General features: G+C 52.9%; 1 protein-coding gene across 1 annotated transcript; it reads right to left on the bottom strand.

Moving 5' to 3' along the window:
• Nucleotides 1–9949: 9949 nt before the first annotated feature.
• LOC139240092 (hemagglutinin/amebocyte aggregation factor-like) lies at nucleotides 9950–18949 on the bottom strand. The gene is made up of 5 exons (XM_070868468.1): nucleotides 18877–18949; nucleotides 14328–14406; nucleotides 12801–12989; nucleotides 11285–11434; nucleotides 9950–10058 (listed from the first exon to the last, which is right to left on the bottom strand). The coding sequence occupies exons 1-5, from the start codon at nucleotides 18947–18949 to the stop codon at nucleotides 10004–10006; spliced, it is 546 nt and encodes a 181-aa protein (XP_070724569.1). The 3' UTR covers nucleotides 9950–10003.
• Nucleotides 18950–19415: the final 466 nt, after the last annotated feature.

Genomic DNA, 19415 nt, shown 5'->3' with positions numbered 1-19415 from the left:
AGGAAAGATTGGAGAGGCTGGGGTTGTTTTCTTTGGAACAGAGGAGGCTGAGGGAAGACCTGATTGAGGTGTATAAAATTATGAGGGGCCTGGATAGAGTGGATAGGACGGACCTGTGTCCCCTGGGCAGAGGGATCAACAACCAGGGGGCAGAGATTAAAAGTAATTGGGGGGAGGTTTAGAGGGGATTTGAGGGGAAATGTCTTCACCCAGAGGGTGGTGGGGATCTGGGATGGAACTCACGGCCTGAAAGGGTGGTAGAGGCAGAAACCCTCACCACATTTAACAAGTACTTGGATGTGCACCTGAAGTGCTGTAACCTACAGGGCTACGGACCGAGAGCGGGAAAGTGGGATTAGGCCGGGTGGCTCTTGGTCGGCCGGCGCGGACACGATGGGCCGAATGGCCTCCTTCCGTGCTGTACGTTTCGGTGATTCTAAGCGATCCCACAAGGAAAGGTGAGTCACTGGACCAGTTTTCATCTGCAACAGTCTCACTCTATTTAACATTGTGTCAAAACCGGGTCACTCCCCCAACTCTGACCTCTGTATTATATTTTTAAGATTTTCCACGGCCTTGTACGATTGATTCAAAGACCATCTCACAATTCTAGTCTCGATATTTATAGAAGGTGATCAAGGATTTACAAGAATTGATGTGCGTTTCACATTTTGTTCGCCGACAGCTTCAAAGGACAGTTTCGCCTATGCATGAATGGAACAGAGGTCTGGTCCACATCACCTTAATGTCCATCGAATCGCCATTTGTCGCTCTGACTGGAAACAAAACGAATCCTTCGACCACACTGGCATCTACTAATAGAAACCATCGGGCAATGTCTCGGGCAATAGGCCTTCGAAAAAGCCTTCGAAAAATATGAAAAAAAGATTGCTAATTCTGAAATAAACACAGAAACCGCCGTGTAATTCTAGCAGTTTCTGTGTTTATTTCAGAATTTGTATTTCTTTTTTTCAAATCGCTACAGAGAATAAAGGTCATCATTACCCCCTTCCTGCCCATGGTGGGTTTACTGTTTTTAATACTTTAGCCACAGGAATTATTATAGGGATGTAAAAATGCGATGACACCCATCTGTAATTGTGAAGGTAACTCAAATCATGTTCTTAAATGGCCTCTATGCGAAGCCGTTATACAAGACGTCAGAATGCATTTGTGTGTGTGTGTGTCTGTGTTTGTATGTGGGCGAGTCTGCATTTGTATTTGTGCCTGTCTGAACATAAGTACATAAGAAATAGGAGCAGGAGTCGGCCATTCGGCCCCTCGAGCCTGCTCCGCCATTTGATACGATCATGGCTGATCTGATCATGGACTCAGCTCCACTTCCCTGCCCGCTCCCCATAACTCTTCACTCCCTTATCGCTCAAAAATCTGTCTATCTCCGCCTTCAATGTCCCAGCTTCCACAGCTCTCTGAGGCAGAGAATTCCACAGATTTACAACCCTCTGAGAGAAGAAATTCCTCCTCATCTCAGTTTTAAATGGGCGGCCCCTTATTCTAAGATCGTGCCCCCTAGTTCTAGTCTCCCCCATCAGTGGAAACAACCTCTCTGCATCCACCTTGTCGAGCCCCCTCATTATCTTATACGCTTCGATAAGATCACCTCTCATTCTTCTGAACTCCAATGAGTGTAGGTCCAACCTACTCAATCTATCGTCATAAGTCAACCCCCTCATCTCTGGAATCAACCGAGTGAACCTTCTCTGAACTGCCTCCAAAGCAAGTGTATCCTTCCTTAAATATGGAAACCAAAACTGCGCGCAGTACTCCAGGTGTGGCCTCATCAATACCCTGTACAGTTGTAGCAAGACTTCGCTGCTTTTATACTCCATCCCTCTTGCAATAAAGGCCATTTGCCTTCCTGATCACTTGCTGTACCTGCATACTAACATTTTGTGTTTCATGCACAAGGACTCCCAGGTCCCATTGTACTGCAGCACTTTGCGTGTGTCTCTGTGCATGGCTGTGTGTATATCTGTGTGTGTGTGTGTGTGTGTGTATGTGTGTGTGTGTATGTGTGTGTGTGTATGTGTGTGCGTGTGCGTCTGTGTACATGTGTGTGTGCATGTGCTTGTGTGTGTATATACGTGTACATGTCTGTGTCTGTATGTGTGTGTGTATATGTCCAGGTGTTAGCAGTGGTTCAGTTGCTCACACTCTCGCCTCTTAACTCGGAAATTTGTGGGTTCAATTCCTAGTCCAGATCTCAGGACTTCCCAAAACGTTTAGAGACAATGAAGAACTTAACGTATAGTCACTCTCTTTTTTCCTCATTCTTCCTCAAGCTGCATCGTCAACTGTCACTGCCTCAGTGGGAACAGGAGGAGACGCTGATGGTCCGGAGAAAATTCATCAGTTTACGGAATCCGTCGGCAGTCGGACACTCTGATCTGAAATCAAACTCAACAAAGAAACCTCCGAACAACATTCACTTTAAAATAAGTTATTGATTAACGCAGGGCTTGCAATAAACCCGTCACTCTATAATCCCTCTGCTCCTCTGCCAGTTCTTTAACCCTCATTACAACAGTGATTGGTTCAAGAATACTTCATTGGCTGCAAAGCGCTTTGGGACGTCCTGAGGTTGAGAAAGGCGCTATATAAATGCAAGTCTTTCTTTCCTTCCTTTTTGTTTCTCTCTTTCTCTTTTTATCCTTTTTCTTTCTCCTTTTTTCTTTCTCTTTCTCTCTCTCTCTTTCTCTCTTTCCTTCTTTCTCTCTCTCTCTCTCTTTCCTTCTCTTTCTCTCATTTTCCTTCTCGTTCTCGCTTTCCTTCTCTTTCTCTCTTTCTCTCTCTCTTTCCTTCCCTCTCTCTATTTCCTTCTCTTTCTCACTTTCTCTCTTTCCTTCTCTCTCTCTCCTTCTCTCTCTCGCTTTCCTTCTCTCTCTCGCTTTCCTTCTCTCTCTCTCTTTCCTTCTCTTTCTCTTTTTCTCTCTCTCTCTTTCTTTCTCTTTCTCTTTTTCTCTCTTTCTTTCCTTCTCTTTCTCTCTTTCCTTCTCTCTCTCTCTCTCTTTCCTTCTCTCTCTCTCTTTCTCTCTCTCTTTCCTTCTCTTTCTCTCTCTTTCCTTCTCTCTCTTTCGCTCTCTTTCCTTCTCTTTATCTTTTTCTCTCTCTCTTTCCTTCTCTCTTTCTCTTTCTTTCTCTCTTTTCTTCTCTTTCTCTCTTTCCCTCTCTTTCTTTTTTGTAAAATAACACTATAAAACGCTGGAAACACAGTCAGCCTGTGTGAGGCGGAGGGATGAGTAACTGAGGGATTGCGGGAGTGGGTCCCTCTCTACGAGCCACACTAACCCGTCTGTCCCCACTACAGACACTGACCGACCGGCCATGTACTCCCAGCATTCCCTCTTTTTATTGGGTTTGCCATCATTGCATTTTTTTTCCCATTGTGCTTGAATATAATAAAGCGTTTGATTGTCTTAAAATGTGGTCGGTGTCAATTTAAAGAGGTGAAATCATCGAGCTCTGACCCACTTCTCACCCAGAGCCCCCACACGTCCTGATCTCTCCAGCTGGTGCAGCCCATTCACAGAGCCAGCACAGGCAGGATGGGCCAAATGGCCTCCTCCTGTGCCGTATCATTCAGTGAGGTTTGGGTAGTTTTTTTTTTAACATTTCAGATGTTTTTTTGCGAAGTGCCAGTCAGAAACTGACCGCTTTAAATGTGGCGGCGATGAGAATTGATCTGGGGATTGAAGTGCTCTGTGAGTAAGGAGAGGACACAGTGTGTAAAACTAAAGCACATGGTATTGGGGGTAATGTATTGACGTGGATAGAGAGCTGGTTGGCAGACAGGAAGCAGAGAGTCGGGATAAACGGGTCCTTTTCAGAATGGCAGGCAGTGACTAGTGGGGTACCGCAGGGTTCAGTGCTGGGACCCCAGCTATTTACAATGTACATCAATGATTTAGATGAAGGAATTGAATGTAATATCTCCAAGTTTGCAGATGACACTAAGCTGGGTGGCAGTGTGAGCTGTGAGGAGGATGCTAAGAGGCTGCAGGGTGACTTGGACAGGTTAGGTGAGTGGGCAAATGCATGGCAGATGCAGTATAATGTGGATAAATGTGAGGTTATCCACTTTGGGGGCAAAAACAGGAAGAGAGAATATTATCTGAATGGTGACAGATTAGGAAAAGGGGAGGTGCAACGAGACCTGGGTGTCCTGGTACATCAGTCATTGAAGGTTGGCATGCAGGTACAGCAGGTGGTGAAGAAGGCAAATGGCATGTTGGCCTTCATAGCGAGAGGATTTGACTATAGGAGCAGGGAGGTCTTACCGCAGTTGTACAGGGCCTTGGTGAGGCCACACCTGGAATATTGTGTACAGTTTTGGTCTCCTAATCTGAGGAAGGACATTCTTGCTATTGAGGGAGTGCAGCGAAGGTTCACCAGACTGATTCCCGGGATGGCAAGACTGACATATGAAGAAAGACTGGATCGACTAGGCTTATTTTCACTGGAACTTAGAAGAATGAGAGGGGAATCTCATAGAAACATATAAAATTCTGACGGGACTGGACAGGTTAGGTGCAGGAAGAATGTTCCCAATGTTGGGGAAGTCCAGAACCAGGAGTCGCAGTCTAAGGATAAGGGGTAAGCCATCTAGGACCGAGATGAGGAGAAACTTCTTCACTCAGAGAATTGTGAACCTGTGGAATTCTCTACCACAGAAAGTTGTTGAGGCCAGTGCGTTAGATATATTCAAAAGGGAGTTAGATGTGGCCCTTATGGCTAAAGGGATCAAGGGGTATGGAGAGAAAGCAGGAATGGGGTACTGAAGTTGCATGATCAGCCATGATCTTATTGAATGGTGGTGCAGGCTCGAAGGGCCGAATGGCCTACTCCTGCACCTATTGTCTATGTTTCTATGTACAGGGGCTAGGAACTCGTGCAGTGACTCTGCCTAGCCACATTGCAAATGGTTTGCACAGAATTACATCGAATATACAACCAGATCAGTCACATAAATACTGTGTAAACAAGAGCGGGTCAGAGGCTGGGTATTCTACGGCGAGTGTCTCACCTCCTGATTCCCCAAAGCCTTTCCGCCGTCTACAAGGCACAAGTCAGGAGTGTGATGGAACACTCGTCACTTGCCTGGATGAGTTGCAGCTCCGACAGCACTCAAGAAGTTTATCACCAGCTCAGTTGGCAGTTGTTCTTCTTAGACTAGAGAAAGTTGAGAGCAGATTTGATACAGGCGTTCAAAGTCATGAGGGGTCTAGACAGAGTACAGAGGGAGAAACTGTTCACGTCGCCGGACGGGTTGAGAACCAGAGGACACAGATTTAAGGCGATTGGCAGAAGAACCAAAGGTAACAGGAGCAATAACTTTTTCCGCAGCGAGTGGTTAGGATCTGGAATGTGCTGCCTGAGAGGGTGCTGGAGGCAGACTCAATCGTGGCTTTCAAAAGGGAGTTGGATAAGTACCTGAAGGAAAAAACAATCTACAGGGCAACGGGAAAGGGCAGGGGAGTGGGACTAGCTGAAGTGCTCTTACAGAGAGCTGGCACGGGCTGAATGGCCTCCTTCTGTGCTGAGGTTCCGACAGGAGTCCTGTTGGAGAGGGAGGGGATGTTACAGCGCCACCTGCTGGAGGAGCTGATGTTACAGCGCTACCTGGTGGAGAAGGGGGGGATGTTACAGTGCCACCTGCTGGAGGAGGTGATGTTACAGCGCCACCTGGTGGAGAAGGGGGGGATGTTACAGTGCCACCTGCTGGAGGAGGTGATGTTACAGCACCACCTGGTGGAGAAGGAGGGGGTGTTACAGCGCCACCTGCTGGAGAGAATGGGGATGTTACAGCACCACCTGCTGGAGAGGGATGGGGATGTTACAGCGCCACCTGCTGGAGAGAATGGGGGTGTTACAGCGCCACCTGCTGGAGAGCGAGGGGATGTTACATAGAAACATAGCAATTAGGTGCAGGAGCAGGCCATTCGGCCCTTCGAGCCTGTACCGCCATTCAATAAGATCATGGCTGATTATTCAACCTCAGTACCCCTTTCTTGCTTTCTCTCCATTGCCCTTGATCCCTTTGACCGTAAGGGCCACATCTAACTCCCTTTTGAATATATCTAATGAACTGGCCTCAACAACTTTCTGTGGTAGAGAATTCCACAGGTTTACAACTCTCTGAGTGAAGAAGTTTCTCCTCATCTCGGTCCTAAATGGCTTACCCCTTATCCTTAGACTGTGACCCCTGGTTCTGGACTTCCCCAACATCGGGAATATTCTTCCTGCATCTAACCTGTCCAGTCCCGTCAGAATTTTATATGTTTCTATGAGATCCCCTCTCATTCTTCTAAACTCCAGTGGATACAGGCCCAGTCGATCCAGTCTCTCCTCATATGTCAGTCCTGCCATCCCGGGAATCAGTCTGGTGAACCTTCGCTGAACTCCCTCAATAGCAAGAACATCCTTCCTCAGATTAGGAGACCAAAACTGAACACAATATTCCAGGTGTGGCCTCACCAAGGCTCTCTACAACTGCAGTAAGACCTCCCTGCTCCTATTCTCAAATCCTCTACGAGACCTGGGTTTCATGGTTCATCAGCCATTGAAAGTTGGCATGCAGGTACAGCAGGCACTGAAGAAGGCAAATGGTATGTTGGCCTTCATAGCTAGGGGATTTGAGTATAGGAGCAGGGAGGTCTTACTGCAGTTGTACAGGGCCTTGGTGAGACCTCACCTGGAATATTGTGTTCAGTTTTGGTCTCCTAATCTGAGGAAGGACGTTCTTGCTATTGAGAGAGTGCAGCGAAGGTTCACCAGACTGATTCCTGGGATGGCTGGACTGACATATGAGGAGAGACTGAATCAACTGGGCCTTTATTCATTGGAGTTCAGAAGGATGAGAGGGGATCTCATAGAAACATATAAAATTCTGACGGGACTGGACAGGTTAGATGCAGGAAGAATGTTCCCGATGTTGGGGAAGTCCAGAGCCAGGGGTCACAGTCTGAGGATAAGGGGTAAGCCATTTAGGACTGAGATGAGGAGACACATCTTCACTTAGAGAGTTGTTAACCTGTGGAATTCCCTACCGCAAAGAGTTATTGATGCCAGTTCATTGGATATATTCAGGAGGGAGTTAGATGTGGCCCTTACAGCTAAAGGGATCAAGAGGTATGGAGAGAAAGCAGGAAAGGGGTACTGAGGTGAATGATCAGACATGATCTTATTGAATGGTGGTGCAGGCTCGACGGGCCGAATGGCCTACTCCTGCACCTATTTTTTATGTTTCACCTGCTGGAGAGAATGGGGGATGTTACAGCGCCGCCTGCTGGAAAGGGAGGGGATGATACATAGAAACATAGAAAATAGGTGCAGGTGTAGGCCATTCGGCCCTTCGAGCCTGCACCGCCATTCAATGAGTTCATGGCTGAACATGCAACTTTAGTACCCCATTCCTGCTTTCTCGCCTTACCCCTTGATCCTTGATACAGCACCACCTGCTGGAGAGAATGGGGATGTTTCAGCGCCACCTGCTGGATAGGGAGGGAATGTTACAGCACCACCTGATGGAGAGAATGGGGGTTAAAGCGCCACCTGCTGAAGAGGCAGGGTATGTTGCAGCACCACCTGATGGAGAGAATGGGTGTTACATCGCCACCTGCTGGAGAGCGAGGAGATGTTACAGCGTCACTTGCTGGAGAGAATGGGACTGTTACGGCGCCACCTGCTGGAGTGAATGGGGATGTTACAGCGCCACCTGCTGGAGAGGGAGGGGATGTTACGGCGCCACCTGCTGGAGAGGGAGGGGATGTTACAGCGCCACCTGCTGGAGAAGGAGGGGATGTTACAGCGCCACCTGCTGGAGAGGCAGCGGCTGTGCGGTAGCTTCACACCAAAGGGCATCAACAGAGAGCAGAGTCCAGGAGGAGCCATTCACATCCCTCAAAGGGGCCATTTCTTTAACCTGGGTACTGATTGGGAGTTTTCATCTTCGCCCTTACACTTATATTCCAATGCTCTCCTGGCCTCCCACGTTCTACCTCCTTAAACATGAGGCCAACAAAACTCTGTCGCCCTGTGTCCTAATTCGCACCAAGATGGAATATAAGAATAAGGATGTCTTACTGCAATTATATCGGGCCCTGGTGAGACCACACCTGGAATACTGTGCACAGTTTGAGTCTCCTTACCTAAGGAAGGATATACTTGCCATAGAGGGAGTGCAGCGAAGGTTCACCAGACTGATTCCTGGGATGGGGGGATTTTCCTATGAGGAGACTAGGTCTATATTCTCGAGAGTTTAGAAGAATGAGAGGTGATCTCATTGAAACATATAAAATTCTTACAGGGCTTGACAGGGTAGATGCAGGGAGGGTGTTTCCCCCCGGGCTGGAGAGTCTAGAACCAGGGGTCACACAGTCTCAGGATAAGGGGTCGGCCATTTAGGACTGAGTTGAGGAGGAATTTCTTCACTCAGAGGGAGGTGAATCTTTGGAATTCTCTGCCCCAGAGGGCTGTGGAGGCTCAGTCGTTGAATATATTCAAGGCTGAGATCGATAGATTTTTGGAAGCTGGGGGGAGTCAAGGGATCGGGCGAGAAAGTGGAGTTGAGGTCGAAGGTCGGCCATGATCTTATTGAAGGGCGGAGCAGGCTCGAGGGGCCGAATGGCCGACTCTTGTTCCCATGGAAGCCCAGCATTCCGTCAGTACGCCCAGGAATTCTGAATTCGCTCCCTGAATTCTTTCTCTAACTGCATGTTCAGCCATGAACTCATTGAATGGCGGTGCAGGCTAGAAGGGCCGAATGGCCTACTCCTGCACCTATTTTCTATGTATCTATGCCTCACCTCCGACTGTCAACATAGAAAATAGGTGCAGGAGTAGGCCATTCGGCCCTTCGAGCCTGCACCACCTTTCAATAAGATCATGGCTGATCATTCCCTCAGTGCCCCATTCCTGCTTTCTCTCCATACCCCTTGATCTCGTTAGCCGTAAGGACCACATCTAACTCCCTTTTGAATATATCCAACGAACTGGCCTCAACAACTTTCTGTGGCAGAGAATTCCACAGGTTCACAATTCTCTGAGTGAAGAAGTTTCTCCTAATCTCGGTCCTAAATGGCTTACCCCATATCCTTAGATTGTGACCCCTGGTTCTGGACTTCCCCAACATCGGGAACATTCTTCCTGCATCTAATCTGTCCAATCCCGTGAGAATTTTATATATTTATATGAAATCTCCTCTCATTCTTCTAAACTCCAGTGAATATAAGCCGAGTCGATCCAGTCTTTCTTCATATGTCAGTCCTGCCATTCTGGGAATCAGTCTGGTGAACCTTCGCTGCACTCCCTCAATAGCAAGAACGTCCTTCCTCAGATTAGGAGACCAAAACTGAACACAATATTCCAGGTGAGGTCTCATCAAGGCCCTGTACAACTGCAGTAAGACCTCCCTGCTCCTATACTCAAATCCTCTCGCTATGAAGGCCAACATACCATTTGCCTTCTGCACCGCCTGCTGTACCTGCATGCCTACCTTCAATGACTGATGTACCGAGACACCCAGGTCTCGTTGCACCGCACCTTTTCCTAATCTGTCACCATTCAGATAACATTCTGCCTTCCTGTTTTTACCACCAAAGTGGATAACCTCACATTTATCCACATTATACTGCATGTGCCTTGCATTTGCCCGCTCCCCTAACCTGTTCAAGTCACCTTGCAGCCTCTTAGCGTCCTCCTCACAGCTCACACCGCTACCCAGCAATGGTCCCCCTGAAATCCCAGCTCTCGCGAACCTTCGCTCAGTCCCCGGCCCACTCCAGGTGCCCCCCCACTCTCCCACCAACTGCTACCCTGGGCTCGGTGTCAAGCTCTCCCAGTCGCTGAAGTGCTCTTCCGTGTCCCGAGCGGACAACGGCGTAAGATGTCCATCGGACAGCAACCCAAAAAAAGACGAGACTCGTTTGGCCACCGGACTTATCGCTCTTTTATTGAAATCTCCCGCGTCACAGTGCAGCCCCAATCAGACAACGGTAGTGGGGAACTCCTCACAGTATCGATACTGCCATCGACGCTGCCTGTAAGAGAAGGCAGACCCGTCAGCGTAGTGGTAAATTACTGCGTTACTAATCCCCAGGCCCGGAATAATGATCCGCAAACCAGAGTTCAAATCCCACCAGGGTAGCTGGGGAATTTAAATTCAGTTAATAAATCTGGGATTAACAGTTCAACTCTGTAATAGTGACCATAAAACTACTGGATTGTCGTAAAAACTCATCTGGTTTACTCATGGCTCAGTGGGCAGCATGCTCACCTCTGAATCAGAATGTTGTAAGTCCCACTCCAGAGACTTGAGCACAAATATTTATGCTGACACTCCAGTGCAGTGCTGAGGGAGCGTCACACTGTCGGAGGGGCAGTACTGAGGGAGCGTCACACTGTCGGAGGGGCAGTACTGAGGGAGCGTCAGAGGGGCGGTGCTGAGGGAGCGCCGCACTGTCGGAGGGGCGGTACTGAGGGAGCGCCGTACTGTTGGAGGGGCGGTACTGAGGGAGCACCGCACTGCGCTGTCGGAGGGACGGTACTGAGGGAGAGCCGCACTGTCGGAGGGGCAGTACTGAGGGAGCACCGCACTGCGCTGTCGGAGGGACGGTACTGAGGGAGAGCCGCACTGTCAGAGCGGCAGTACTGAGGGAGCGCCGCACTGTCGGAGGGGCGGTACTGAGGGAGCACTGCACCGCACTGTTGGAGGGGCAGTACTGAGGGAGCACCGCACTGCGCTGTCGGAGGGACGGTACTGAGGGAGCGCTGCACTGTCTGGAAGAGGAACCACTAAAGGGGATTGTGTTGTTTGACTGACAGGTTAGATCTGAGGAAATGAGGCCGTGGGGGAGCGATTCACGGAATCCTAGTATCTGATCGACTCGAAGGCTTGGGATAAATTTCCCACCCCGGCACTGCATGGCGGGAAATTGAATCCCAAGACGCCACGAATGGAGAACAAACCCCAGACTGGGGAGTGCAGCCCTGAAGCAGACAATAACCCCCAACCCCCAACCTCTGCTTGAAACAGAGGAGGACTCCCACCACGCCCACCTCACCGATCGCACTCCTGGTCGTCATTCAGCAGTAGGTTTGGCTGTGATGGCACCCGCAGCTGAATAGCCCGCCAATCTTTGCCGTTCAGACTCCCCAGTGTGGGAGTGGGGGAGGGTCGGAGGCAGGATGATACCCAGCCTGACGCGTGGAGGAGCTTGGAAAGCGAAGAGCCGACTGTTTGACGGGACCTTGGGGCCAGACATACTTGGTATTGTTGTGGTAACGGACGGCACCCACGAGGAACGTGTCGTTGGGAGTGTTCCAGCTGAAGTACTCCTCGGCGTGGTTGATGTACGGTGTCCACTTACAATTGGCGTAGCAGGTCTGGTCCGACTTGCAGCAGTAGAACCTCCACCTGTGGGAGACAGAGTGAACCCGGGATTAGGGACCTCGCGGACAGGTCCGGGATTACTCATCCCGCGCGGACAGGCCTCCCAAACCCTCGGGAGGTTTATCTCGGCAGCAAGGGAGCCACTGTGCTGAGACCGTCTGGCTCCGTGTACTGACCCTGGCCTCGCTTACCCGCGTTGGTGATAGGTCTCGGCCTCCAGAATGTCAGGGAGGACAGGAGGAAGGAGAGAGGAAGGAGCAAGAACTACAAGTAAATTGCTGTTTGACTTGGAAGGGTGTGTCGGGCCCTGGACAGCGGGAAGGGAGCGGGTAAAGGGGCAGCTGTTGCATCTCTTGCGCTAGATCTGAGTCGCTGCGTGTGACTGATGGGCAGCTCGACAAGAGGGAAAGGGCACCAAGGTGCGACCGAGAGATACGTGTCGCCATGGCTCAGTGGGCAGCACACTTGCCTCTGAGTCAGAAGGTTGTGGGTTGTGGGTTCAAGTCCCACTCCAGGGGCTTGAGCACATAAATCTAGGCTGGCACTCCCAGGGCAGTGCTGAGGGAATGCCGCACTGTCGTAGGGACAGCGCTGAGGGAGCACCGTACTACGCTGTTGGAGGAGCAGTTTTTTTTTTTTAATTCGTAGCCAATCGTTCCAATTCTTTGTCAAATCACAAACGCCAGAGGTCACCTTGCACACGTCAAGGATCACTCTGCGCCAATGCTCTTAGCCAAAAGGCCTAGAGCCACTGCACCGTTCCTGGAAGTACTGCAATACCAGGTTCGTGCCATGGAGGTGGATGGGTCAGGTCCCCCACACACCTCCGTGGAGGTGGATGGGTCAAGCCACCCCACCCACCTCCTGTTTGAGCAGTACTAAGGGAGCACCATACTGTCGGAGGGGCAGTACTGAGGGAGCAGCGCACTGTCGGAGGGGCAGTGTTGAGGGAGCGCCGCACTGTCGGAGGTGCCATCTTTCGGTTGAGACTTTAAACCGAGGCCCCGTCTGCTCTCTTGGGTGGACGTAAAAGATCCCATGGCACTATTTTGAAGAAGAGCAGGGGGAGTTCTCCCCGGTGTCCTGGGGCCAATATTTATCCCTCAATCAACAACAGATAATCTGGGCCATTATCACATTGCTGTGTGTGGGAGCTTGCTGTGTGCAAATTGGCTGATGTGTTTCCCACATTACAACAGTGACCACACTCGAAATAGTGCTTCATTGGCTGTAAAGCACTTGGAGACATCCGGTGATCGTGAAAGGTGCTATATAAATGCAAGTCTTTCTTACGAAAGAATGGTGAGCCCCCAAATCAGGAGTGCGGGGCACTGAGGGAGCAAACGATTGAACTGATGCAGCACGCGGTAAAGTCGAGGAAAGGTATTACTTGCGATCCTTGTACGGGTCGAGATGAAGATTTCTCACTCCACAAATCAGCGCATTTCCAGGACAGGAGAAATTAATTCCTTCATCGAATCGGTTAACGTACTTTGTCCAGTTGCAATGAATACGCATTTTGAAGCTTGCCTTGCAGGCAAAGTCCCACACTCTTTCGTTCGTTTTGGTATTGTACTGGCTAGCGGAGAAATAAACGGAAGCCACCGGATTACAATCCGACACAATGCGGCGCCTTCCTTGACATTATTGTAGGTGGGTGTAACCCTGACTCCTAATAACACTAACACTCCTAGGCTGACCCTCCTAGGGCAGTGCTGAGGGAGCGCCGCACTGTCGGAGGGGCGGTACTGAGGGAGCGCCGCACTGTCGGAGGGGCGGTACTGAGGGAGCGCCGCACTGTCGGAGGGGCAGTACTGAGGGAGCGCCACACTGTCAGAGGGGCGGTATTGAGGGAGCGCCGCACTGTCGGAGGGGCAGTACTGAGGGAGCGCCGCACTGTCGGAGGGGCGGTACTGAGGGAGCGCCGCACTGTCGGAGGGGCAGTACTGAGGGAGCGCCACACTGTCAGAGGGGCGGTATTGAGGGAGCGCCGCACTGTCGGAGGGGCAGTGTTGAGGGAGCACCGTACTGCGCTGTTGGGGGAGCAGTACTGAGGGAACGCCGCACTGTCGGACGGGCAGTGTTGAGGGAGCACCGTACTGCGCTGTTGGGGGAGCGCCGTACTGTCGGAGGGGCGGTACTGAGGGAGTGCCGCGCTGTTGGAGGGGCGGTACTGAGGGAGCGCCGTACTGTCGGAGGGGCGGTACTGAGGGAGCGCCGCACTGTCGGAGGGGCGGTACTGAGGGAGCGCCGCACTGTTGGAGGGGCGGTACTGAGGGAGCGCCGCACTGTTGGAGGGGGGGGTACTGAGGGAGCGCCGCACTGTCGGAGGTGCCGTCTTTTGGATGAGACGTTAAACCGAGGCCCCGTCTGCCCTCTCTGGTGGATGTAAAAGTTCCCGGGGCTACTATTGGAAGAAGAGCAGGGGGAGTTCTCCCCGGTGTCCTGGGGCCAATATACATCCCTCAACCAACATCACTAAAACAGATGATCTGGGTCATTATCACATTGCTGTGTTGTAGGAGCTTGCTGTGCACAAATTGGCTGCTGTGTTTCCCACATTACAACAGTGACCGCACTCCAGTAGTACTTCATTGGCTGTAAAGCGCTTTGAGACGTCCGGTGGTCGAGAAAGGAGCTATATAAATGCAAGGGATCCTTTCTTTATCTGGCCTCTTGTGCCTCCCGCACTCCAGTCGCCCTGCCAACGGATTTCGCTCGAGCATTCCGGATTTCAGACTCTTGATTTTCTTGTTTGAAATCCGGAAAAAAAAAAACAAACCCGCCACTGATCCCGAGGATCGCAGACGTTGTACCGGTACGAAAGTAACAATCGGGCATGCAGGCACACAATCCCAACCCACAGGCCCAGCCGATCCTCCTCGGCCCGTCGTTCAGCTAACGCGCACACAATTACCTGACGATGACGGAGATTGAGCCCCCATGTGGGCAGATGTAGCTCATGGCCGGGTTGTCGTCACTCAACCATCGATTCTCTGCAAGAGACAGGGGGACAGGCTCAATGAGTGACGGGCGCGGGGGAGAACCTGGACCTCTCGATGGTAACTGGGGCAGAGTCTCGGAGACAGGGAATCGGGGGGAGGGGGGGGGGCGGTGGGAAGGAGTTACGGTCAGGAAACCAGGCCCACAGTGATTGAAAACAGATAGGGGGGAGAAATTGGGAGCATTTGCACCTCCCTTTAGGGGAACACTAAAGCGGCCGCTGATGACTTAGACAACGTATTTACTGAGGCGAACGAAAGCATGGGTCATACGCCAAACGTCCGTAAGACAAAGGTCCTCCACCAGCCTGTCCTCATCGCGCAGCACTCCCCTGACAGTCGCAAAATCCACGGTGCGGCCCTGGACAACGTGGACCATTTCCCATACCTCGGGAGCCTCCTATCAACAAGGGCAGACATTGACGAGGAGAATCAACACCGCCTCCAGTGCGCCAGTGCAGCTTTCGGCCGCCTGAGGAAAAGAGTGTTTGAAGACCAGGCCCTCAAAACTGCCACCAAGCTCATGGTCTACAGGGCTGTAGTGATACCCGCCCTCCTGTATGGCTCAGAGACGTGGACCATGTACAGTAGACACCTCAAGTCGCTGGAGAAATACCACTAACGATGTCTCCGCAAGATCCTGAAAATCCCCTGGGAGGACAGACGCACCAACGTTAGCGTCCTCGACCAGGCCCAACATCCCCAGCATCGAAGCACTGACCACACTCGACCAGCTCCGCTGGGCGGGCCACATTGTCCGCATGCCCCAGACACGAGACTCCCAAAGCAAGCGCTCTACTCGGAACTCCTTCACGGCAAACGAACCAAAGGTGGGCAGAGGAAACGTTGCAAGGGACCACCCTCAAAGCCTCCCTGATAAAGTGCAACATCCCCACCGACACCTGGGAGTCCCTGGCCCGAAGACCAGTCCCGCCCTAAGTGGAGGAAGTGCATCCGGGAGGGCGCTGAGCACCTCGAGTCTCGCCGCCGAGAGCATGCAGAAACCAAGCGCAGGCAGTGGAAGGAGCGTACGGCAAACCTGTCCCACCCTCTCCTTCCTTCAACTACTGTCTGTCCCACCTGTGACAGGGACTGTGGCTCTCGTATTGGACTGTTCAGCCACCTAAGGACTCATTTTAAGAGTGGAAGCAAGTCTTCCTCGATCCCGAGGGACTGCCTGTGATGATAATGAGCGTGGCGCCGCTAATGAAGGGGGCGGTAACCCCAATTTATCGCGGCGGGGGAGTGGGGGTGAGAGATTCCTGTGCCTGGCGAGTGTTACCACCCCAAACGGGGCACAGTGGGACATCCCCGCGGAGGAACGCCGCCTTCTGAAGCAGTTGGGGCAATCGACGCGCCTCTCGCAAGCGGACAGGTGGGGCCCGTGATGTTCCCGTTAAGCTGCGCGGCTGTGCAGCACTCTGGGGGTCCCGTGCAGGCCGGTTCGCCAATAGAAACAGCCGACATTTGAACGCCTGTTAAAAGCAACACTTGCATTTCTATAGCGCCTTTCACGACCACCGGACGTCTGAAAGCGCCTCGCAGCCAATGAAGTACTTTCGGAGTGTGGTCACTGTTGTAACGTGGGAAACTCCCCCTGCTCTTCCAATAGTGGCCCCGGGATCTTTTACATCCACCCGAGAGGGCAGTCGGGGCCTTGGTTTAATGTCTCATCCAAAAGATGGCACTGTACCGCCCCTCCGACAGTGCGGCACTCCCTCAATTCCGCCCTTCCGACAGTGCGGCACTCCCTCAGTCCTGCCCCTCTGACAGTGCGGCGCTCCGTCAGTACTGCCCCTCTAACAGTGCGGTGCTCCCTCAGTACTGCCCCTCTAACAGTGCGGTGCTCCCTCAGTACTGCCCCTCCAACAGTGCGGCGCTCCCTCAGTACTGCCCCTCCGACAGTGCGGCGCTCCGTCAGTACTGCCCCTCCGACAGTGCGGCGCTCCCTCAGTACTGCCCCACCGACATTGCGGCGCTCCCTCAGTACTGCCCCTCCGACAGTGCAGTGCTCCCTCAGTACTGCCCCTCTAACAGTGCGGTGCTCCCTCAGTACTGCCCCTCCGACATTGCGGCGCTCCCTCAGCACTGCACTGGGAGTGTCAGCCTAGAATTTTGTGCTCAAGTCCCTGGAGTGAGACTTGAACCCACAACCTTCTGACTGAGAGGCGAGAGAGCTGCCCACTGAGCCACTGGTCCCTTGTCCCACCTCCGATGAAACAGGTAGTGGGAAGGTTCAAGGTGGGTTGGGATCATTTCAGATTTTTAACATTTTAGCCTCCAGATTTTGGGGGTTTAAAATCACCCTGCCCCCGCCCCCCACCCCTCCCACTTTATTTCTCCTCAGTCAGCTGGCACACAAGGATCCCCAATACCATGGCAAATGTTCAACCAACCAAACTGTGGAGGAATTCTCTCCCTTTGCCTGGTGACCGGTGTACACATTGTGCTCTGAAAGACACACTTGACTTCTCCCGAGTCCAGGGTACACTGTCAGCAGCTGCAGAGGGACAAGAACTGAGCATGTCCAGCACATCACTGATCATCGGCTATCCCGTCGCTCGCCTGGCCGGCCTCCCATTGTCCCCCCACTCCCTGCCTCGCCTTCAGCTCATCCTAAACTCCTGCTGATCCGTGTCCTAACTCGCACCGAGTCCCGCTCACCCATCATCCCCCTGAGCTCACTGCCCCCGTGTCCTAACTCGCACCGAGTCCCGCTCACCCATCACCCCCTATGCTCGCTGCCCCGTGTCCTAACTCGCACCGAGTCCCGCTCACCCATCACCCCCTGAGCTCACTGCCCCCGTGTCCTAACTCGCACCGAGTCCCGCTCACCCATCACCCCCTGTGCTCGCTGCCCCGTGTCCTAACTCGCACCGAGTCCCGTTCACCCATCATCCCCCTGAGCTCACTGCCCCCGTGTCCTAACTCGCACCGAGTCCCACTCACCCATCACCCCTTGTGCTCGCTGCCCACCTGTCCTAACTCGCACCGAGTCCTGCTCACCCATCACCCCCTGTGCTCGCTGCCCCCCTGTCCTAACTCGCACCGAGTCCCACTCACCCATCACCCCCTGTGCTCGCTGCCCCCCTTTCCTAACTCGCACCAAGTTCCGCTCACCCATCACCCCCTGTGCTCACTGCCCGTGTCCTAACTCGCACCGAGTCCCGCTCACCCATTACCCCTTGTGCTCGCTGCCCACCTGTCCTAACTCGCACCGAGTCCTGCTCACCCATCACCCCCTGTGCTCGCTGCCCCCCTGTCCTAACTCGCACCGAGTCCCGCTCACCCATCACCCCCTGTGCTCGCTGCCCCGTGTCCTAACTCGCACCGAGTCCCGCTCACCCATCATCCCCCTGAGCTCACTGCCCCTGTGTCCTAACTCGCACCGAGTCCCGCTCACCCATCACCCCTGTGCTCGCTGCCCCGTGTCCTAACTCGCACCGAGTCCCGCTCACCCATCACCCCCTGTGCTCACTGCCCGTGTCCTAACTCGCACCGAGTCCCGCTCACCCATCACCTCTGTGCTCGCTGCCCCGTGTCCTAACTCGCACCGAGTCCCGCTCACCCATCACCCCCTGTGCTCGCTGCCCCGTGTCCTAACTCGCACCCAGTCCCGCTCACCCATCACCCCCTGTGCTCGCTGCCCCGTGTCCTAACTTGCAACCAGTCCCGCTCACCCATCACCCCCTGTGCTCGCTGCCCCGTGTCCTAACTCGCACCCAGTCCCGCTCACCCATCACCCCCTGTGCTCGCTGGCCTACATTGGTTCGCGGTCCGGCAACGCCTCGATTTCAGAATTCTCACCCTCCACTTCAAATCAGTACTGAAGGAGCGCCGCACTGTCGGAGGGGCAGAACTGAGGGAGCGCCGCACTGTCGGAGAGGCAGTACTGAGGGAGCGCCGCACTGTCGGAGGGGCAGTACTGAGGGAGCGCCGCACTGTCGGAGGGGCAGTACTGAGGGAGCGCCGCACTGTCGGAGGGGCGGTACTGAGGGAGCGCCGCACTGTCGGAGGGGCAGTACTGAGGGAGCGCCGCACTGTCGGAGGGGCAGTACTGAGGGAGCGCCGCACTGTCGGAGGGGCGGTACTGAGGGAGCGCCGCACTGTCGGAGGGGCCGTCTTTGACGGACGCGTAGTTAAACCGAGGCCTCGTCTGCCCTCTCGGGTGGATGTAAAAAATCCCACAGGCCACTATTTGGAAGAAGAGCAGGGGGGAGTTCTCCCCGGTGTCCTGGGGCCAATATTTATCCCTCAAACACCATCACTAAGACAATTGATACGGTCATTACCACATTGCTGTGTGTGGGAGCTTGCTGCCCCGTTTCCCACATTACTACAGTGACTGCACTTCAAGAGTAATTCATTGGCTCTAAAGCACATCCGGTGGTCAACTCTCTGTATTAACGCAGTTTATTTCTTAACTGGGGCTTCTCGCTAAAGAAACAATTAAGAGACTTGTACCTGGATCCTCCGGCAATTCCCAGCCGCGAATCAGGAGGACGCAGAGAAGGAGAGCAAGTGGCAGGGCTGACATTTAAGGGCTGGAACAGCGGGGAATAGCAGTGAGGAGCGAGTTGGCACCAACGTTTCCAGCCCTGTGCTTATATACGGCACAGATCCGGTCAGCTGACAAGGTCACAGGTGGGTATGCACCTGTTGCAAGGTGGACATCCTCCCCTCCCCCAGGACATCTCAAGCTTCCTCAAACACTGTGCACTTTGGCACCGCAGCAAAGGCGAAGATTCAACAAGCAGGGTTTAATATTAAAGCCGTGCATTTATATAGCACCTTACACGACCACCGGATGTCTCAAAGCGCTTTACAGCCAATGAAGTACTTTTTAAAGTGTGGTCACTGTTGTAATGTGGGAAACGTGGCAGCTCAATTTGCGCACAGCAAGCTCCCACAAACAGCAATGTGATAATGACCCGAATCATCTGTTTTAGTGATGTTGGTTGAGGGATAAATATTAGGGCCCAGGACACCGGGGAGAACTCCCC

Source organism: Pristiophorus japonicus, chromosome 30 (assembly GCF_044704955.1).
Source record: "Pristiophorus japonicus isolate sPriJap1 chromosome 30, sPriJap1.hap1, whole genome shotgun sequence".
NCBI lineage: Eukaryota > Metazoa > Chordata > Chondrichthyes > Pristiophoridae > Pristiophorus > Pristiophorus japonicus.
This window is presented reverse-complemented; position numbering and strand designations above follow the sequence as displayed.

Excerpts from the sequence above, each read along its gene's own strand:
- LOC139240092 (XM_070868468.1), bottom strand. The coding sequence starts at position 18,949 with ATGTCAGCCCTGCCACTTGCTCTCCTTCTCTGCGTCCTCCTGATTCGC. Across the intron at positions 11,435-12,800 it reads GACCCGTACAAGGATCGCAA|GTGGAGGTTCTACTGCTGCA; the intron begins GTAATACCTTTC and ends TGTCTCCCACAG. Across the intron at positions 10,059-11,284 it reads CGTTACCACAACAATACCAA|GCAGCGTCGATGGCAGTATC; the intron begins GTATGTCTGGCC and ends CTTCTCTTACAG.